This window comes from Trachurus trachurus (assembly GCF_905171665.1).
Source record: "Trachurus trachurus genome assembly, chromosome: 11".
Lineage (NCBI taxonomy): Eukaryota > Metazoa > Chordata > Actinopteri > Carangiformes > Carangidae > Trachurus > Trachurus trachurus.
Window position 1 is genome coordinate 28,539,790 of NC_139904.1, and position 23,372 is coordinate 28,563,161.

General features: G+C 41.0%; 1 protein-coding gene across 1 annotated transcript in view; it reads left to right on the forward strand.

Moving 5' to 3' along the window:
* Window positions 1-1,874: 1,874 nt before the first annotated feature.
* The window catches only part of LOC310993257 (protein lin-28 homolog A-like), a gene marked incomplete at both ends in the record, with an annotated part of 30,165 nt that continues 8,667 nt past the window's right edge, over window positions 1,875-23,372 (forward strand). Inside the window, 3 exons of the mRNA XM_083981571.1 lie at window positions 1,875-1,905; window positions 2,823-2,977; window positions 7,946-8,124. Coding sequence (XP_083837697.1) covers window positions 1,875-1,905; window positions 2,823-2,977; window positions 7,946-8,124 — 365 coding nt within the window. The remainder of the gene's footprint in view (window positions 1,906-2,822; window positions 2,978-7,945; window positions 8,125-23,372) is intronic.

Genomic DNA, 23,372 nt, shown 5'->3' on the forward strand with positions numbered 1-23,372 from the left:
ACTCTATGTAAGTGATTGCTGTCGGAAGATATAACTATTTAAGACTTATATTAACACAAATATATCACTTACTTCTGCTTTAACTAAATTCTAACAGGTGAATGTGAATCAGCTCGGCACAGGATGACATTGCTCAGTGCTCACCCTGAAGGCCGAGGCCATCTGGGGTCTAAATGTCACCTCTTTGTACAACTGTAATAAACAACACAATACACAACGCACAAGAAAAAACTGTAATCCCATAATTACACTCAACTGATCCGCAACAAACCACTGGAGATGTATAGGCCTACATTATGTTTCAAAACACCTTAACTGACTGTAAGTAAATGCACTTATGGAGCCATAGATCAAACTGGTCCACTGGGCAAACTAACATGATCATAAAATCCATCTTCTCTTAAAAAGCCCTAATTTATATATTAATATTATGCAGCTCAATTTGAAATATTGTCTTTTCATTGTGTTTTTACAGTGTTATTGAGGGATTGATATAAAATGCAGTGGAAACGTATGAAGTGATTCTAAGGTAGAAACTGTTGGATTTTTCTCAGTGTTAATTTGCTCAATGTCAGTTACTTACAATTAACAACATCATTTGATTTTAGTGAAAAGTCACTAAAATATGCAGGTGGTCTTTCATGTACACCCAAATTGTCCATATATATCCATATATATTATCCTTTAGCCATCCATTTGAAAATGTCATTAGCTAAATCACTAGTGAACAAATTATGTCATTCAAAAGTATCAAAGGTTTCAGTTTCAGTGTTAGTGATCCTATAGAAATGAAATTGAATAGGCCTATGATTTTTAAAAGAAAGTTACATGTAATATTCATGCTGCTTAGAAATGGAAATGGAAATGGAAAAAATGTTAAGCCATAAGAACTTAATTCTCTGATAAAGTCTTCAACACTGTCCTTTATTCTGAAGATTTGAAAAAGTCAGAAACAAAAGAACAGGTGACCTAAAATCATCTAATGCCATTATGCTTTTTTAGTAAGTTAATTTCTTTTCTTTTCTTTGTCAAAATGTAAACACAGAATGACAATGTATAGATTTCACAAAGGTCCTTTCGATTTTCAAAACATATTGATCGGTGATTAGTTAAGAATCTCAAAGAGCAGTTCTTAGAGATGCAAATAGATTAGATTTAGGAAAATAATTAAATGGAAATCCTTTCATTTGAGGTGTGTGTGTGTGTGTGTGTGTGTGTGTGTACGCGCGCGCCCATTGTGGGCGGGGTGACATCCCTCTGGGCCCTTGGGGTCTAACGTCCTGATTGGTCAGTTTGTCAGTTGGACGTATGTGATTTATCTGCGATTCGTGGACTTGACTGCGGGCGTGTGTGATGACATTCTGCGTGTGTGTGTGCGTGCGTGCGTGCGTGAGGTTGGGATTACCAGAGGCAGGAGGGTCAAGGGGCTTCTGCATATTGTGTAAGAGGAGAGCAGGAAGCAGGGAGCCACACTTTCTCCTGAGGGATCGCACACACTACAGTTCAGCACCACAGAGAGAACGTGCACGGATGTCCAACATGCAGTCCACTATTTTTTTCTTCTAACCCTAGTCTGGACGGAGCTGAGTCCGAGCAGGGCTCTGGAGAGCCCTCACCATGGCAGAAGGTACGTGAGGAGCTGGTTCTTTGAAGATGCTCTGAAAGGAACCGAGTGGCTTTGTGTTCTCCTTCCTTCTCTGAGGAGCTGCTTTAGAAAAGTGCTGTGTGCTGCCATGACTTGGTGTCAGGGGGGGAAGGTGCATGTTTTTTGTTAGTGAGTGTGAGTGTGGAGAGGGAGGTGGAGGTGGAGGTGTGGAGGAGGACAGCGGCTCAGAGCGCTCTGAAGCCGGGGAGGAGCAGCAGAGAGCGGCGGGATGGGCTCTGCCTCCAACCGCACTGTCACAGGTACAAGAGAAAGGAAACTTTCACTGGGAGAGGAAATGATATTCTATCAGGTGATCATCACGGAGCTTTGGAGAAACTGAGATTAATTTGGTTTCTGGAGATTTTAATATTGACTGAGGAGAGATTAATTTCATTTTGAAGGCCTGTTGGTAATGGAAGTGTTGCATTACAGTAAAAGCCACTCATTTCACATGCCTGTGTATTGATAATTCCTGCAGCATTTCCCCAAAACAAATAAAGGGAATTAATCTCAGAATTGATTACTGTATTATTGGCCAATAACGACTGAAACAATTAGCCTACTTGATAGGCTAAATGATTAGTCGATGGATTGTTGTTTTTAATAGCCTGCTTTATAGTCATTACGCTGCCTCCTTCAGTGCTTAATATGTTTCAGCCTATAATGCAGTGCGACCTCTTCTGATACAGATGAGTGAGGACTCTGAGTCAGCAGTGGAATAGAAAAAGAAGAAACAGAGATCAGCGAAACATAGCAATAATAGGCTACTGTAAATAATACTCAGCATCTCCATGTGATAATGTGCTTATTATCTTTGATAATCGATTGAACTGTGTTGCGAATAAAATAATACATTGGAGTCAGTTTGGGTTGGAATGTCCACTTTCAAAGTTTAGTGATTTATTGATCATTTGCAGGACATTAATAAGCCTACTGGAGAAGTAACCTTCATCAGGCAAATGATTATAATTATTTCCTCTGGTGAACTAATAGACTGTTTTGTTGGATCTTCACATTGTCCCACCACAGGCCTGCTGGGCTTTTATTTTTTCTCGCGCTCGATGGTTTCTCTGTGAGAGCGGGCGCATGTGTGTGTGTGTGTGTGTGTGTGTGTGTGTGTAGGGTTGTTAGCTGTTAACTGTCCGACCACATCATCATGTCCCTGTCTCTCGTGCAGGAGGGTGCGCGCAGGGCGAGGAGGAGGAGGCGGGACTGTCCCGGGGCAGCGGGGTCTGTAAGTGGTTCAACGTCCGGATGGGGTTCGGCTTCCTGTCCATGAGCAGCAGGGACGGAGCGGCTCTGGAGCCGCCGCTCGACGTGTTCGTGCATCAGGTGAGGCCGAGCGCCTACAGGAGATCATGCTGTTGTAGGACACTACTGCACCAGCTGTGTGGGACTTGCTGTGTCTTTAGTGTTGGAAGCAGGGGCGTGTTCAGACATTTTTGATAGGGGTGGCCCAACTGGGGCACTGACTAATGGTGGGGTGGCATGAGGTCTGAGCACTAGGGCCTGCAGCCATACCTAGTTTTGTCAGCAAAACTTCAATTACTAACACTGCATGAACAACTAGTCACAATACAGGACTGGCAACATACAGTTGTGATAGAAAACCTCAATATTTTACTCTTGAAAAAGACATTTCTACTTGACAAAAGCATAAACAATGTATGAAATGCCTCTGACTGGGCATATAGCCCGTCATATTTTTGGGTGGCACATGGGGAGGCCAATCATATTTCAGGGGCGGCCCGTGCCACCCAAGACCACTCCCTAAACACGCCACTGGTTGGAAGTCCTTAAATCTCTCAGTTTCATGAGCCAGTGATCTGATATACTGTATGTAAAGGTCAGGTCACTGAAGGACACATCACATTATTGATGATCATTTTTATTTTGCATGTGCAAGTACAACTACAGGTAGGCTACATATTTACAAAGTATAACTAAAATGTTTATTTTCCAACAGTGAACAGACTAGTTCTCTTTATGGTATAGCTACACAGTGTTTCAGTTTTGGCTCTGATCAGAGTTATGGAATTAGGCTGCGTCATGTTGAGTTTTCCTGCGCATGGCTGTAGGCTATAGCCAGCTATGAGGTCACTGAGGTCCGGACCTCGGTAAAAATGTCTGTGAGAAAAAAAATAGAAGAACTAGCATGATGAATAGCATGATGCATGTGGCAAGACGTCGCCTCCGAGATGTAAAATGTGTATTATAGAAGAGAAACACTCAGGACCACTGACTCGTGTCATGTGCTCTGATTTTCACCCCCTTATAGGCTCAATAGGCTACAATGCTGTCAAGTATTTGTCCCTTCCCTGATTTCCTACTTCTTGCATATTTGTCACTGTTGTTTAAGATCATCAAACAACTTTTAATATTAGATAAAGATGACCCAAGTAAATATAAAATACAGTTTTTAAATGATGATTTCATTTACTAAGGGGGGAAAAGGCTATCCAACCCCCCCCAAACATTTAAGTGTGACAAATCTGCAAGAAAGTAAGAAATCCGGAAGGGGGCAAATACTTTTTTACTGCACTTTATTTAATGGAAAGGGAACAATGATGTTCTCAGCTGTAAACGGTAGCCTATAGGCTAAATGTAGCCTAATCATAAAAGGCTGAAAACCACAGGAAATTTCTGTCCCAATAGTCTAGCAGTGTAAAGCTCAAGCATGTGGTAGCCACCTTTCATAAGAATAAAAAGTCTAAGTCTGCTTTATATAATTGTGGGTCATTTTGATGTAATTATGTACAGCCTATAAAATTAGGGGTCCAAAGTGCTGCATACTTTTTTGTCAATAATGTGACAATTTTTAATACCCCCCCTCCCTTCGGACCTCACCAATTTCTAAACCCTGGCTACGGCCCTAAGAACTGACCAAAAATCAAAATGTGATACATGAGCGTGAACTGATTTAGAAACCTTACTGCAGTAAAGTCAGGTGTGACAGAGGAATGTCAGACAAATACTGTGTAGAATTAGCTGTAGTTGAACACATCTTTTTATTTATTTAGTTAGTTTATTAAGGGACAATGTGCAATGACATTAATAATTTGCGAGAAATGAGGAGCCCAGATTTTGCTGGCTGCTAATTTCCCAACATGTAATACACAACAGACACACAATCTAAAATACAAAGGAAAACCTAATACATAGAATGACATGAATAAACAATGGACAGCAGACACACAATTTCCACATTTAAAGTCAACTATGTGTGAGCCAGTACTGCCACTCCCCCCACTCACTTCACCTCACACACACTGGTGTTTTCTGTAGAACTTTAAAGGTGTGGGGCGTGGGAGGAGGGGGTCAGGGCTCAAACATTTCTTTTTTTTTTTTTCAAGAAGGGGTTAGAGGCTAAAGCAGAGATAACAAGGCTCATTCCTCTTCCCATCCAGCCCTGCTTCCTGTTATAAAGTCATTAAAGCTTCGGGGAGCCCACCCAGGGCTGTGTTTGAGTCCCGCCTCCGCCTCTGGAGTCTCACGGCAAAGACCTCCTCTCAGGTTTCTGCTGTAAATGGTCTGATGAAAGAGGGAGGATAAAGACTAACGCTAGTGTGACTGGCCTTTAGTGAGGTGTAAATCCAGTTTGAAGTTAGATGAGACTGTGGAGTCTTGTTAATGATCAACTTGTAGGAATACATTTGGAAACCAAATTTGAAAAAATAACATCACATCAGCCAAAGTGGAAGATAGATAGTCAGATAGTGTAAGATAGTGTTTTATGATGTATTTGTAGGTCTTGGTTATTTGTATTTGAACCAAATGAATATTTTCAGTCACTGGATACAAGATCTCAAGTTCTCAGAGAAACGTGCTGAGGAAATGTTAAGAGCTCTGAGCGCTGGTCAATCACTGACTTTTAAGGTGAAACTCCTTACCAGCTAATCAGCAGGTCTGTTTGTTTTGGAGTGGAGGACACGTCTGGAGATAATTTGGCCCCAGTAAAAAAAAACTTTCTGAGCCACAATGATGGACACTAATTCACCAAATAATGTTTCATGTAATTGTTTTGATTGGGAGACCCCCTCACATCAGAAGTGACATATGTGGCAAGAAAAAGTATGTGAACCTTTTGGAATTTCTTAGTTTTCTGCTTGAATTGGCCATTTAATGTGATCCGATCTACATCTAAGTCACAAGTAGAAACAAACACAATGTGCTTAACCTAATACCACACAAATAATTATAACATTTCATGTCTTTATTGAACATATCCATTAAACATTCACAGTGCAGGTGGAAAAAGTAAGTGGACCCTTGGATTTAATAAGTGGTTGAAGCTCCTTTGGCGGCAACAACCTCAACCAAACGTTTCCTGATCACAACTGATCAACACTCAGGATGAATTCTGGACCATTGGTCCTGACAGAACTGCTTCAGCTCAGCCATGTTCTTAGGATGTCATGTGTGAATGGCTCATTCCATAGCATCTATTGGATTCAGGTCTGGGCTCTGACCGGGCCACTCCCAAAGGTGGATTGGATTGGATTGTTTAGGGTCGTTGTCCTGCTACATCACGCTACTTCTACTGAGTTTCAGCTGGTGGACAGCCACCATGACATTTTCCTGTAGGATGCCTTGATAAACTTTGAAATGAATTTTGCCCTCGATGATGGCAAGCTGTCCCAAGCCATGATGCTCCCTCCATTGTACAAAAAATACAAAAAAAGTTTCATCAGTCCACAAAACATTTTCCCATTAGTGTTGTGGAGTGGCAAACTTCAGGCCTGCAATGGGAAGCAAAAAAGAAAACTTGGAAATTTCAAAGGGTTCACATACTTTTTCTTGCCACTGTATTGTGTGTTTCTGGTATTTCATGAATATGTCCCCTGGTAACCAAGTACTGCATGAAGTGGCCATGATTGAGTGCTGGTTTTGGAAAAGTTTGTCTGAACTGTACTCTGTGGTTCTGACATTTTTCTTTTTTTACTAAACATCTGCAACTGACTGTTTAAATTACAGGTAGGTGTCTTGTGTGGCTACAGCCTACTGCTAAGCTGAAAGAGATCAGCCACAGGTGGTTGGTGTGTTATAGACAAAAAAAAGATGCTCTCTATTTTTTGATTGTGTTGTTTTTCAATTCAACCATTATGATCAAAAAGGGAAAATATAAAAGCCAGGATGGAACTGTTCACTTTAGGTCAATTATTTCTTTGCAGCTGAAAATAAGAAGGAAAACATTAACCTGAGCTTTAGAAGAATGACTGACACCAGAGCAGTAGATCATGCCTTGATAGCAAAAGTACCAGAATCTGATGAACATCAAATTGACCAAGCAAGCAGAAAAAAATGTAATCCTTATCCTACCTTGTGTTTATATGAAGTGGAAAGCTGTTACTGAAAGATCAATAGTGCTACATACTGTTGGGTGAGTTTATTTTCCCAGGATGCAACTGCAAAAACCAATACATTAGTAGAACATGTACTGGCTTTGAATGCATTTCCAATTAAATGCCAGTGTTGTTTAGTTGTGGTTTAGTTGTGTGAAAACATAATTTCTGGGAGAAACAGCTGCTACACTCCTTTTCCTCTCTGTCGTTTCCCAGCATCCTCCACTGCAGTGGTCAGCTTGAGACTAGACCAGTTAGACTCATCAATACGGCTGCATTTTGTTGTTGTTGGTGGTGGTGATGTGTGGCAAGATTGTGCAAAAGATTTGTCAACAGGACAGGGTTTTTACGAGGGAGCTGAGGATTCCCTGACATGATGTTGTCTTCTTTTCTTCTTAAATTGATTACATTTATAGGAAAGTAATGTAAGATGTGGCTAAACTGCCTATTTCAAGATGAGAATTTAAACTTGCTTGCTCTTATTTGGGAGCTTTTGATCATATCATGATCTCCATCTGGCTGAGAAGTTCTTTGAGTGCTAAAAAAAGTGACATTTGAGTACCTGGCCGATGTGCACTACATCAGATGATGTTTGTCTCTGATGCTACCAGAACCAGAACCAAACAAAGTGAAACAGCATTCAGTTATTATGCTCTTCATCTGTGGAACAGTCTGCCTGCACAGCTGAGGTCTGCGCAAACAGCTTTTATCTCAATTCCATATATCATTTTAATGATTTTAATCATTCTAATTGCTATTATTGTCTTTTACTGTCTTATTTCTTTCTTTTCCCTTTCATCTGTTTTGATTTAATGTATTTCTATGCCTCTGTAAAGCACTTTGTATAGCCTGGTGTATGAATTGTGCTATATTACATTTGCCTTGTCTTGCATTGCCACCCTGGTCACCATGTGTTAGCCGTGAACACTCAGTAACTGTCCCCCTTTTCAATCGACAGAGCAAACTGCACATGGAGGGGTTCCGCAGCCTGAGGGAGGGCGAGGCCGTGGAGTTCACCTTCAAGAAATCCTCCAAAGGGCTGGAGTCCATCAGGGTCACTGGGCCTAGTGGAGCACCGTGCCTGGGCAGTGAGAGGAGACCAAAGAGTGCACAGAAACGCCGCTCCAAGGGGGACAGGTAGGTCTGCTTTGAGGACGTCCATTATGCTGGTGTAGACCTTTGTGTGTGTTGTGGGATGGGGACTGTGGCTAAGAGAGTGAGGTAAACATCAAGGGGACTTAAACTCACAGCCATATTGGTTCTTGGTGGTTTATTTAAAGGTATAATAATAGGAATTCCCCCCATCTAGCGGTGCAGTTGCATATCGGAACGTATTCTTGATGTTGCATTCACGTGAAATCGGGCAGACGTCAGACAGACAACAGACGCTGCATGTAACAGGATAAACAAGCGTCTATGTAAACAAGTGTACCGCCAGCACGAGGCAAAACAATACAGGTGTGACAATATGTTGTCATGGTGATGTCCTATTGTTTACCTGACCCACGAGTAAAATGACATCCGGTTGGTTTAAAAACTTTCTCCCCGAGCCGACAGCTCCGCTGAGTTTCCGTGGTTACCTACGGTCACGCTGCCACTCAACGTAAAAAATGGCGATGCAACATGGCCGCCTCGGTTCGGTGCGTCGCCCCCTTATGTATTTGTAACGACTTGTAACAACTCATTCTAAGGTTCCAGAAAGCTTTCATTTGTATGGGGGTGTGATTCCACTTCAGTGAAATACGTATTTATGAAAGCAATATTTGATTTTTGCTAATAAAAAGCCAAATAAGTTACATACTGGGGCTTTAAATGTCCCCATGTAGGGGCCAGCCAATCAGATCATTTGTGTGCAAATCATTTATTACATTTGGGGAAGGACTCTTCTAAATGATTACAATGTAACTATGTACTGGGGCTCAAACAGAGCAGAGGCAGACACTGTGTTGGCGTCTGCTTATGGAGATTATTTCCTGTGTCTTTCTATTTAGCGCTGCATTGACAGCTGGCGTGGCAGGTTATTGTACAAATTAGCATGTCTCCAGTCAGCTAGGTTGTGTGAGTGTTGGTGATAATTGCCACGGGATCAAGCATCAGACACAAAACTCAATACAGTGTTTACGTGCATCCATCTGCACACCTCTGGCTGTTGTGCAGAATCCCAGAACAGGTAGTGAGTCTTTGAGACTTTAACTGTGCTGTATACATGTAACATTAACATACTGTATCCCACTTGATTTATTTGTACATTTGTGATTAAAGTGAGCTGGGGGAACTATTTATTGGCTAATTATTCATTCCTTCTCCTGTCCCTTCAGAGTGTGCTGCTGCTGCTTGTTTGGCTATGCATAGGTTTTGGTTTAGTGTCTGCACAGGACTGATTGTAAATCCAACATGTCAGTTTCTACGAGGCTATAAATTATAATTTTTACCTCCATGTCTGTGTACAGAAAAAATAAATTAGAGACAAGATGCCATCAGCGAGCTGTTGATATGTTAGACACTGCTAGAGGCATGTGAAAATGTTAAGGACAATGCAAAGGAGTTAGAAGAAACATTTCGCCTCATTAATGTGACACATTCCCAGTACACGGGCCAGTGCATGAGGGATATTTCAGAAAATAATTGTTTTAAAAACCATCAGATTTGTTAAAATGTAAATTTTGTATTCATGTTGGTTTTATGTGATTTGAAATTACATTTGCACCTTTTTTTAACACAAGACTGAATGTCCTGAAAATGTCAAATGGTGTAACCATAAAAGAATGATAAATATTAAATATTTGATCCACCTACACTGGATTTAAGTGTAGGCTACTTATGTATACTTTCATCTAAAAACATTAAATTGAAATAGATTTTTTGCTGTATTTCTATATTTAGATTTTAATGCAGTGGCAACGCTGAGTAGGACTTATCCTAAAAACACCAACTTTATTTTCTAAATAATGTGACAAATGATGTAAAAATTGTTAAGAAACACTATGTTGCATTGCATTGTGAAAAGGAATTACATTTATTCCACATTTGAGTCCAGATTTATTTTTCTGCATAAGATCTTTATGAAAAAATACCAGTTACACCACTTGACATTGGGTTGCACCATGTCATTTACCCAGGATGTTGCAGGGTGCATGGAGCAGACACCAAACATAATATAATACCAATAAAGTTTTTTTTTAAATTATTAATTATTTTCCCTGTTGTCAACAAACCAGTTGACCATGTTATTTACTGTAAACAGTTTAATGCCACAATATCTTTCCATGATTCTGAAAGTTGTCAAAGTGATCATACACTGTAAGACGCAATTAGTAAACCTTACTAGAAAAAAGCATGGAAACTCGTTCCAGCTATTAAGGTTTACTATAGTATTTACTGAGTAAGGTTTACTTGATCATTTACTTAGTAAGGCTTACTTGATTATTTACTTAGTAAGGTTTACTTGATCACTTACTTAGTAAGGTTTACTTGATCACTTACTTAGTAAGGTTTACTTAATAATTTATTTAGTAAGGTTTACTCGATCCTTTAGTAAAGTTTACTCTATCATTTATTTAGTAAGGTTTACTCGATCCTTTAGTAAAGTTTACTCTATCATTTATTTAGTAAGGTTTACTCGATCCTTTAGTAAAGTTTACTCTATCATTTATTTAGTAAGGTTTACTCGATCCTTTAGTAAAGTTTACTCTATCATTTATTTAGTAAGGTTTACTCGATCCTTTAGTAAAGTTTACTCTATCATTTATTTAGTAAAGTTTACTCGATCCTTTAGTAAAGTTTACTCTATCATTTATTTAGAAAGGTTTACTCGATCCTTTAGTAAAGTTTACTCTATCATTTATTTAGAAAGGTTTACTCGATCCTTTAGTAAAGTTTACTCTATCATTTATTTAGTAAAACTTACTAAATAATTTACTTGAGCTCTAATTAATGATTACATTAAGGAACATCAAGTTAATAAAATAAACATATAATTTAATTCAGAAACAAATAATATTGTGGCCTTTATTATAACAAATTAACAGTTAAAAAAAAAACCTGTAATAAAGTACATCTAAACTGAAAACGCTGTACCAACTTTCAACTTGCTGTTTAACAAACCAACAGTCTGACAATAAAGTCATACACTGGCAAGTGTGCATTTTACATTCTCAAAGATTTATTGTACAAACGGTTAATTAATAACGTCCAACAATCCATACCAAGCACTATGTAAAACCAATAAAATATAAAAATATGAATATTATATATATAAATGTCAATACAAATTCATTTCTTTTGATGGCAGTTTGAGAATACATTCTTTCACACATGAACATACACCTGGAAATTTCCAGACTAATAGGGCTGTCCACACTAAGTGTAACACTTTTGTCAATATTGTTTAGTTGTGTTGAACAGGAGAACAGACAACACAGTCATTATTGAGTTGAATGAGTTCTACAGAGCCCTTGGTGGGACATGCAATAAAAAAATATACAATTTGTGGCCACGAAATAGATATAATACTGTCAGATAAATTTGTGGTATGTTGTTGTAGTTAAGAATTAGTATTTCGTGGGAACAAGGTAATATTTTGTGGGAACAAATTATAATTTTTTTATTGCATGTTCTAGCATGGGCTCTGTAGAGTACCTATAATTCAGTATTCAATTTTATTACATTTAAAGTCTAAGAATTTGTACCTCAAAAGTACTTATTAGCTCAAAGGTGCTTAAAACCCTCCTGTTGTCCTTCTGGGTCAAAAATCTGTTCTCTTCCTCCATCCTTCCCTCTTTCCTTCCTTTCTCCTTTCCTTCTTTTGACAATCATTTTCTTCATTTGTTCGTTCCTTCCTTCCCTCCCTTCGTCCTTCCTCCCTTCCCTTTGTCCATCCTAACTTCTTTCCCTTTCTCATTCCCTTCCTTCTTTGACCCAGGAGGACAACAGGAGGGTCCACTTGAGACACAGATTGCACAGGAAAAAAAAGTACCATTTAGTACCAGTACCAGTTAGAAATGCTCTAGCAATGAACATGTGTCTCCTAAACAAACTTGGTTTGGGAATGTCTAAAACTCACATGTATAATAATAATCAATTACATGAAACTTACATTGAAACTTTCAGTTCAAAAGAGAAGCTACACAGAAAGTGGCTTCAAAACTCAACATGTATAAAAATGCAATTACATAGAAACTTGACCTGTGTCAAAGAACCTACAGTTCAAAGGCGCTTAGAAAAAGGTATACAGTTAAGTTGCTTCAAAGCTCCTGTATAATGAATCAATTACATACTTAAAGCTGCCCTGTGGAGTTTTGCTCATTACGAGCCGTGAGCCTTGTTTTTTTTCGAGTAGGCTACTGCAACCATGGATATATTATTGCAACAGTCAGTCTGCGCCGTTCGATGACGTTAACCCCCCCCCCCCCCTTCCCTCCCTCCCTCTCCGAACGGTAAGTGCAGGTAACCAGGCAACCAGATGACTGGCGAAGTAGGAAGAGAAAAAAAAGTTGTGGTCATTCAGCTTTGGCATTTATTTAGGGGTGTGACCTTATACATGTGTAAACGTTTACACGGAATTAAACTGTAAACGTTTAGTAAAAAAAAATCCCTAAATGATATCTAGGCCTACACGCAATTTATTTTCATATTTTTAGCTATACATAGGTCTACATTTTGGGGGGGCTGGGTGAAAAATAGTCCCGCACACTGTCTTAATTTAGAGAAAACTATGATTTAATAAAAATGATGCTGTGACGCGCTTCCCTCCTCCAAAATGTGTGTAAGTGCGTTTTTTCTTTCCTTTTTTCTTGTCTTTTTTTTTGCGAGCAAGTGTGATGGCGCCGCCACGCCGGGTCAAACATTGCTTTTCTGGTTGCCAAAAAATATTCTAAGCAAATATAGCCTCCCTAAACACAAACAGATAACCTTAAACGGATTGAAAGGGTCTCGGGACTTTAAAGACGGCCGAGGACCGACGAGACGCCTCTGGGCTGGTTGCTCCTGCCCGGTCTGTCCTCCTCTCATCCGCACTTCAGCACCTGTCCTGGGCTGCACAGTGTCGGCTCGGCTCGCTCCTCGTTTTAAATGACTTTACTCCTAGTGTAAACAATTTACTGTTCTGATCACTCATATGCCTGTATAGTTAGGCAATACGTTGCATTATTATTAGTTAGCCTATAGCTACTTCAAAAATAAAGGACGGTGGAGCGAGCCAAGCTGTAGCCCAGGACAGGTGCTGAAGTGTGGGAGAGGAGGGAGAGACTGGGCTCCGCGGGGCTCTGGCAACTTGCGGCGGATCAGAGAGGGCGGAGGACCAACATGACAGGGGGTCTTGGTCTCCTGGTACCTGTGCGGTCCAGGACCGCGGAGGTCAGCGAGAGGGGGGGGGGGGGGGGGGGGGGGGGGGGGTACGGTGGTCGACTCTGAACGCGCTCACCGGGCGGATCTCTCCAGTTACGGTGCGGTGCGTGTCGGGGGGAGGGGGGCGGGACGAATCCGCCGTCGGGTCTCCTCCGCTCCGGTGTAACGGTGGCTCGGTGGCAGTGCTTCCACCGGCTGTGCATATCAGACTAGACAAAAATAAGATAACATGTTCTTCTCTTCTGTTTACCAACGCTCTAAACTCTACGTCAAATCCGAACGTGTTGCGTTGCAAACGTAATTCCCTGTGCGACAGCGCGGGAAAGTCGCTCCTCAGAGGCAATTGCGCTCCTGGGTAAGCCAGGGACTCTTGTGTGGTGGAGATGCGTTCAATGATCATCCTAATAAGTCGTTTGGCAGTGGCTGCAATGTAACGGACATTGTTTTATATGTATAAACTCCACAGGCCAGCTTTAACCTTTGTAACTTAACCTGAGACACTTAAGAAGTTGCAGCTCAAAGGTGCTTAAAAAGGTATACACGCTCATCTTCCCTACCCTGAACAATACAAGAATAACATTCTAAAATGAAAGGAGGTTTTTCAAAGTTTGAAGTTTTGGAGGTAGTTTTTCTTTTTTCCCTATTTCCAGCATTACCTGTTGGATGAACCGCATTGTGTTTTTCATGGACTCTGGGTAGGCCAAATTGAGTATATATGTGAGCCCAAGTACCAGTTAGAAATGCTCTAGCAATGAACATGTGTCTCCTAAACAAACTTGGTTTGGGAATGTCTAAAACTCACATGTATAATAATAATCAATTACATGAAACTTACATTGAAACTTTCAGTTCAAAAGAGAAGCTACACAGAAAGTGGCTTCAAAACTCAACATGTATAAAAATGCAATTACATAGAAACTTGATCTGTGTCAAAGAACCTACAGTTCAAAGGCGCTTAGAAAAAGGTATACAGTTAAGTTGCTTCAAAGCTCCTGTATAATGAATCAATTACATACTTTGTAACTTAACCTGAGACACTTAAGAAGTTGCAGCTCAAAGGTGCTTAAAAAGGTATACACGTTCATCTTCCCTACCCCGAACAATACAAGAATAACATTCTAAAATGAAAGGAGGTTTTTCAAAGTTTGAAGTTTTGGAGGTAGTTTTTCTTTTTTCCCTATTTCCAGCATTACCTGTTGGATGAACCGCATTGTGTTTTTCATGGACTCTGGGTAGGCCAAATTGAGTATATATGTGAGCCCAAAGACCAGGCACAGTGCTTTTGGGGTGTTCTGAAGCTTCTCCATTACAATAGCTCCTTCAATGATGATTGCTGTATTGATGACAGCATCTTCAGTCACAGTCAGCAATCCTATGTCCACTCCTGGCCAGGCCTCTTTGCTGTGACCATCCTGTATAGAACCAAACAGACGTACAATAGGATAATGTAGATCACTCACACATCTGCATTCAGAAGTTTTATCACCATTGGTATACAATACAATTGAATTACTTAATTACTTAATACTCAAAATTTATTGAGTTAAAAGTATGACATTTTAAGACTTTTGAAAGGTCCCCTTGTAAGGTCGGAAAAAAGTCGATTCAAATTGTAATTTGCAATTTTCAAAACAATATATTTTTAGGGCTGTCTTGATTAACTCTTTCACTGCCAAAGACGAGTTATCTCGTCTTTGGGAATCCAAGCATAGTCTGCCAAGGACGGGATAACTCGTAAACTCCTCTGTGAAGATCAGACTTGTACTATCAAAATAAAGTGCAGAAAAACACATTTGTATTAAAAAGTATAAGAAAATATAGTGTATTTCTCCCCCCTCGTGGAGTGGTGCGGTCGTCTGACTGCAGCGGGGCTGCTCTGTCACACTGCCGGCCGCCAGTGAGAGGGGGGCGGCGGCGGCGGGGCTCATGGCGGCTCGGCAGCTCGTTGAAGCTCCGTGATACAAAGCACACACGTTAGTAACAACAACCCAATTGATTGCTCATCGTCAGCCGTCAAGAGCGTTTGGAAAGTCGCCAGATTTAGCGAGAAATCACAGAGAGCATCTTGAAAATCCCGCGATCTGGTGTGGATGAGGAGCGGATGTTGGCGAACGGAACGAGAGCTAAAGGTGGTTGGAGTGTCTGTTGTGAGCTACAAAGACTGTCTGTGGGTTCAGGGGGCACGTCAGCCAGAGCTGCAGGCTGTGTGTGTGTAGATGTGTGACAGTCAAAGAGTTAACCCTCTGGGGACCTTTAAAAAAAAAAGTTCTGTTCTGTACCTTAAGGATGTTTTCGTCCACTAAAAGCAATAGCTGTAAAAATGTATCAGATAAATATTTTTTTCTACTTTTTTTCACAGATCGTTCTATTTATCTCTGATCTTTTCAAAAATACAAAATATTATATTTTTTCATCAGATTTTAATATTTTTATTTACAAGACTACGCTGGATCTGGGTGGACGGGGAAGAATGGGCAGGTCTGGCACTCCACCAACTACGGTGCCATTTATCCAGCCTCCTCGGGGAGTAACTCTGCAATAAATTTCCTTTGCAGGTAGAGGCGCTGTTGTGATTTTTAAAAAATGGTGTCTGCATGCTGAGAGAAGGAGAGGCAGTTGTCCAGGTCGGTTCCAAGGTATTTAAAAGACTCAACCTGCTCCACCAGGTGACCCTGGATGCTGAGTGGTTTAAAAAGAGCGGTTGCTGACTCTCTTCTGCCCCCACAACACAGCTCTTTGGTCTTCTGGATATTTAGCTCAAGACATAGCTGGTTAAAAGTCTATGCCAGGTTTTCAACAGCCTGCTGATACCGGTCCAGAGCAGTGGTGTCAGTCAGGTGGGCCATGTCATCCGCATATTTAAAGAGGCTGATTCCCTCACTGTTACAGGTGATGTTAGAGATGTCAGAGAAAAGAACGGGAGATAAAACACAGCCCTGGGATGCGGCAACTTCTTATGCTTGGAGGTCCCTCGCCCTCGGCCAGGAGCTTCTCCAAAGAAAGGTAGCCATGGTCGGGACAATAAAAAAAAACAAGCCAGAGCTCCCACCAAACCTTGTCCAGGTCAAGGGGCGCGAGATCCTCTCCTCCCGGTTCGCCTTCACCAGGTAAACAACGGCGGTCAGCTATGTGCCCAGGCGTGGAAGAAATGTAGTGCTGCTCAGCACTAGAGGCAGCGGTGGCAGAGGGGGAAAAGCAGAAGCCGGTGATGACAGAATACTACAACCACTGCAAGGGTGGTGTCGACAACCTGGACAAGGTATTTGCCATTATTATTTTTTTATTATTATTAGGCTATTTATTATGATCATATATACTGTATGAGGCTGAATATTTACATTTTATTGTCCTTTTCTCTCTTTTAGGTTGTCAGCCCCTACGGCTGCCGCAGGTGTTGTTCTACAACATGGTTGGTATCTCAGCCTACAACTCTTTCATAATCTTCAGAGCCGTGGATCCCACCTGGAACCAGCCAGAGTTACAGGAGGAGACTGTACCTTGAAGAGCTTGGCAACCCACTGCTCTCTGCAGCTCTCCAGAGGAGAAGGCGGCTCCCAAGCACCCTCGCTGATGCAGCAGCACGCTCCTCAAGAAGCTCCTGACACCAGCTCAGAAAGCAAGAGGAGACTGTGTGTGCAGTGCACGGGGCGGAAGAAAAAAAAACGTCTGCTGCTGCATTCGGTGTGGCAAGCCGACATGCAAAGATCACCATATCTTTTGCTGTAAGTCCTGCTGGGCAGACTAAAGTTCTGTAGCCTATTGTTCTATTGTTGCACAATTGTTATGTTTTGTTGTGTTGTTTGGTTTGGAATGGTATGGTTAATAAATCTTGTTGAAAATTATATGCCAAGTAGTTTTTTTTTAGGGAAAATGGAAACGGTATTACTGACATATTCTGAGGTATTTTCATACTTGCTTTACTCATATAAGCCCAGAAACATTGTCTTGCTTTACATAGACCTGGTTTGCAGGTAAATGGCGCCATCTGCTGTTGCAAAGTAAAATCGTCAAATTTGAAGTCTTGTGAAGAGGAGAAGCCATATGAGATCGCAGAATGCATGTTTTTTTATTCCCACAGCTCTGCAGTCAAAACATGTGGTTTTAATGGAACTGGAAAAACTGAAACTACCAAAAAACAAATAATGCATCAAAATCAGTTTTGTTACTAATCTTTGACATATCCAAGGGTCTAATAGCCTGCAAAATTTCTCCCGCTTCCGATCACTTTTTATATTGAAAATCAGACATTTTCTGTCACTTTTTTCAAAAATCCAGCGCACCCTATATTGAATTGTAAATAAAAATATTAAAATCCAATGACAAAATATAATATTTGGTATATTTGAAAAGAACAGAGGTGGGTAGAATGATCTGTGGAAAAAAAGTAAAAAAAAATATTGATCTGGCACATCTTCACAGCTGTTGCTTTTAGTGGACGAAAATGTCCTTAGGGTACAGAACGTAACTTTTTTTGGCCACAGCATATTATTAACCTTAGAAAATTTCAAAACCAAATTTTGAAAATGTACTTAAAATTAAGTTTCCTGGGCAAAAATCATGCCATTTGAGATCATGCAGTGAAAGTTACCGCCAAAAAAGTTGCTTTTTTTTTTTTTTGCAAGAGGACGAAAAAGCCTCCAAGAGGCCCAGAGGAGAGAGAAGAGGCTTGATGATGGTGCAAATGCACAGATTTTTTCAAGAAATGTCAGGTTGTTCATAATGTTTTGTAAAAGCACAGTAGATTGTCTGTAAACCTCTGAATACTGTAACTACTTGTAGACTACTTCTTTGTACTAAACAACTAAACAAATAAATGTATGGTAAATGGACTTGCACTTATATAGTGCTTTTCCAGTCACTTGGACCACATAAAGCGCTTTACACTGTAATGCTCGCATTCACCCTTTCACACACATTCATACAGCACTGTTCACAGACAGGCTTTTGGTAGGTAATCATTCACACACATTCATACATCCGATGACACATCGGAGGGCAAGTGTGGGTTCAGTGTCTTGCCCAAGGACACTTCGACATGCGGACTGGGGGAGCCGGGAATGGAACCACCGACCCTCCGGTTAATGGTTGACCCGCTCTACCTCCTGAGCTGCAGCCACCCATCAATCATGTAATGCAACATATGGGACCATGAGAACTTACCAAGTCAGTGTTGAAGAAAGTACTGGTGTCATCTCCTAGCAGAATAGGGAGGCCTTGCAGGACAAGTGTACGCCGTGCCGTCACATCCGAGCTCTAGAAATGGATAATGAAAAAATGAAGTTCAAGAGTTACAGTGTAAGTGAAGGTCACGTCACCTACAAGACCTACATTAGACCTTTGTCAGAGTGATCTTGCTTTTGGAGTCGGCTGCTGTAAAGATGAAGAGAAAGATGTCGTCCTAGGGATGCCAGGCAGGGAGTGTGGTGTAACATCAGAGAGGTGCATTGTTTTATTTTGAAATGTGAATTTTTATTTCGGTAGCAGAGAAGGAAGTATCACCTCTCTTGACGTGGCATTGGCAGTAAGTAATAATATTTATTTTGTGATATGTATCCTGGGGGAATTTGATTCGTGGTAATATATTAAATAATATTTTATGTAACGTGTGAAACTGTTAGAATATGTTCTAATATTCTTGTGGGTGTGTAAAGGAAAATTGCAGTTGATTTGTGTATCCTTTACTTGTTACAGTTTTCACCTTTTCTTCATTAAAAATCCTGCCAATCATGACACACGACTACTATTTGGAGGTACTGAGCAGAAAGGTTTAGCTTACTGTGAAATTTGATACCAACATCGAAGGAGAACAGTAGAATAACACTTCTATAACACACCCACGTAGCAATAAGGGCTATTTGGGGTTATAGGTTGTAACCAAATTGTATGATTAATACAAAGCAACAGCAAGCATGTCTTACCTCATCAAATTGCTCCACAATCCCAGACAATTTCTGGCCAATAGCACCTCTCTTGGACTTGAAGATCGTTGCCAATTGTGGTGTGTGACGATCTAGAGCCTCAAAGAAGGCTGTCTCTAGGTGTGTGGTGGTGAGCCTGTTAAACTCAGCATTAACCTACAACACAGCAAACCACAGAACAAAATACATTTGAACCATTGTGTATACACACACATATGTATGTGTGTGCAAAAATTGTTCCCATCAAGGGGTAAAAGCACTTAACTTACTTGTGTTTCTCTAAAAAGAGCTGGCCAACGCTTCTTAATCTCTGACACTGGAGGTTCGTTGACCACAATCTCCCTTCTCCGCAGGGCAAAAGTCTGGTCCATCATTACTCCAATGGCACTCGCACTCGGGTTTCGTTTTTTTGTTTCTTCCACTAGGTGCTCTCTCTGTTCCTCTAACATGGCTTCATCATTCCCGTGAGGGAGATTCGGTAAGTAATTTACCTCATTCCTTTTTGGTCTTTTGAGGCCTCTTGATGGCGTGGCACCTCTTCGCCCTCCATTTACAGCAACCTCCAAACATCCTATTTTTCTCATTTTAGTGCGGAAGTTGCCCATTTTGAAGATCAAATTATTTTTCCATCCAGAACATCCATCTCCAGAGCCTCGCTCTGTCAGGCAGGGATGTTTGCGTATGAGCGCTAAAGCCACAGCATGCATTTGTGGTTCTTTTGGATACGCCTCATATTTGAAGATCTCTTCAGCAAGTGTCTGATAAATTAAATGCTTCATATGTCTTGGTGGATTTAGGCATTTTTGGTCTTGCAGATATGCAGCACTAGCCTGTCTCAGTTGGTGTTCCACTTCAATTGGGAAGTTAGGAATGTCAAAAGGATCTGGAAACTGTTCTTTTCTTATTGTTGCTGAGGATGAAGGGTGAAGGGTGGTGGATGGACTCTCGATGGATGGAATCTCGAAATTTCCCGAGGCACCTGTTTCAGTGTCAAAGATGGGGAACATGTCGAGTGTCACCAACGGAATGACCTTCACAGTGGCTCTTTCATCAGGTAGGTCTTCTATGTCATCAAGGTTGGTGAAGGGGGAATTATGGAATTCAGCGTCTTCGTACTGAAGTTTGAATTCATCTTGCAGCTGGCATTTTTCTTTTACTTTGATCCTCAGCTCTTCAAGTGTTTCTGGTTTGCTAGTCAGTGACAGTTTCCTTACATCATCTTCATTTAAGATGATTCTCAATTTATAGGTGGCCATGGTCCTACAGAGTGAATAAAAAAGTCAAGTTAGTGGTCTTATCATATACTGTCATTCAGCATAATATGTAACGCTTTAAGGTTACATACACATTGCCTTTAACTCGATAGGAGGACAGGGGGAAAACATCATTTAGCTCAGACAGGTGCGTGACTATGAGAGACCCTGACCCACTTGTGCACAACTCGTAAGCACGTAAATGCTCATGATACCATGATGTCAGCTGCCTGCAGACGAGCAGTATTTCTGAGTTGTTGATGACAATATGAGTGATTTGCTGGAACTCTGGAAGACACGAGGAGCTGCCAACTGAAACTATCATGTCTGGACAGTATTTTACACCATGAACACTGGCAGAAGATGCAACCATCACTGTAGTTTGGTTGGAATTTCGCTGACGTAGTGAACTCTGAATATTTTCAGGGAAAGATGTGACCATAACAGATGTCAATTTCTCTGCTTCTAAAGCAGGCTTGAAGAATGTTGATGACTGCAAATGGAAGGCCAACATCTTTTGGTGCCTTAAAGCAAAGGTATGCGCTACATTTCTGAAGTTACGAGTGATATGCACAATATTCTTGAAGAATTTGTGCTTGCCTTCAAATCGCATGGTCCACATATCTGATAGTGGGCCAAAGGTTTTTATCAGCGAGGGATAATGTTCCACGAAATGGTGTTTCGGGCGGAGGATGTAGTCCGGAAAGGTCTGCTGCAGTAACTCTCGATGCTCTGAGATTTTGCTTCCCAGGAAGTGGATAAGATCATCATTGAAGTGTGGTGACATTACTATCTCCAAGACATCTTTTAAGAGCATTATTACCTCCCATGCTTGATCTCCCTCAGGGATGTCATGGCCTATGAGCAATGGCAGCAGCCTCAGGAGACACCAATTTTCATGCCCATTGCCCCCGATGGTCTTCTTTGTGGTGAATGTTTTTGGAATCATTTGTGGTTTGTCATTTTTGTCTGAAAATTGATATGGGAAATGCCGAATAGCTGTATTCAAATAATCCAGTGAAATGTACTTTTTTGCGATCAAATCCTGCAGACATAGTGCCAATTCTGCTGGTATTATTCCCTCCAACAAATCGTGTAAAATGTCTGGGGGAAATCCATCCACAACGTGAAAGTGGCTCAGGTGGTCATTCAGTGGACATCTCCCTTTCACACCATGCTGACTTGCGGTCTTAGGGTCCTCCAGGACTTTTTCCACATGTTTGTCATGCTGTTCTTTTGTCCTGGGCTGGTGTAATCCTGAGGTGACCTCTGTCTCCTGCATCTCATTTTTGTTACACATGCAAAAGCGACAACAGTAACCTACAGAAAAACACTCCCGGAATCCCGCCAAACCATGAGCCCCCAAGTTATCAGCTGCAACATACAATACTGTGCCTTTAACACTTTGTGCAAGTTGTTCGACATACACACCATGTTCCTCAAGTGTTACAAGATCCTTAATGAGAGGACGAAGAACTTCTGCGTATCCACAATCCGTCACAGTGTTGACTTTACAAAGGAGGGCAAGTTGGATAGAATGAAGAGCTGATCGAAATTTTGAGTCCAGATTTGCAAGCACCCAATACACGGCACATAGTTTGTGTTTTTTTTTTGATGTTCCCAGGGGGTTGGATACTTCAAAATCATCTATATACAGACCAAGAGCGATTCTAAATCCTTCGACATTCAAAAGAACGTTTTCTTTAAAACGAGATCCGTCTCTGAATGAGTGGTATCCTTGACCTGAAGTTGTCTCTGCATGCAGAACCTTATCCAGAATATCCTTGTTGTTCAACAAAGCCTGCAGCATCTTCAGAATGGGGACATACACAACAGAATGACCTCCGTCAAGACTAAATTCTTCTGGCATAACAAGTGGAAATTCTTGCTTGATGTAAGATTCTCTCCTGCGAGCAGTTGACAAGGATCCTCCGTTATCAGTGAATTTCAGCAGGACATTATTATCCGAAAGTACATTTATAATCTCACTCAAGATGGAATTATCCACATCACCACAATGCTGGCTAATAATTTTCTGGACTGCACTTTTTAGTAAAGGTTTTGAAAGCAGGTGGATCTGGTTTATCTCCTGAATGATTTCTTGAGCAGCACTTTCAGCGATGTTCAGGATTGATTGCATCTTTAAAAACAGTGCTGCCAAATTTCGCTCCAGTTGAGTTTCCAATTCCTGCAAGTCTTCCACAGTCTCCAAATCACACTCGCTGTCATCCTGAGAAGTATCCTCATTCTCCTCTACTTCAGATAGCCTATTTGGATGTTCAATGTTGCGCAATATTGCGCCTTTAAACTGTGTAGCAGTACCACGATGTACCTTAGATCTGTGTGAATTAAAAGTTGCATAGACATTGGTCTGGTAATCACACCCTTCATATGGACATTCAACTTTCTGTTTAAGTCGTAAATGGCTTCGGATGTGTGTGAAGAAGTCATCTTCAATGCAGGGCTCTTTGAACTCACATAATTGGCAGTGAAAGACCACTGTTGGTTTACTTGCTGATTGAGAGTGCCATCTTGATAAATGTACTTTGAGTGCATTAAAAGACTTAAAAGTGCACACACAGTCTTGATAGAGACATTGTATTGGCTGCTGCCGAGTGAAGCCTCCATGTTTTAGACGACAATGTTTCAACAACTGTCCTCTTTTGTCCACAGAGTAAGTGCAGTGCTTACAGGTCCACTTCATACTGGCAATCTAACTTACTGAGTGTCATGTGAGCCACGGTTCTGTAAAGGTAAAAAAAAAAATTGTTTTAAAAGAAATATCCATGTTTCCTCCTAGGATATAGTCTAATCTACAGTATGTGCATGTGATTACCTTGCATGTAGTAAGGTGCTCTGGATAAAAAAA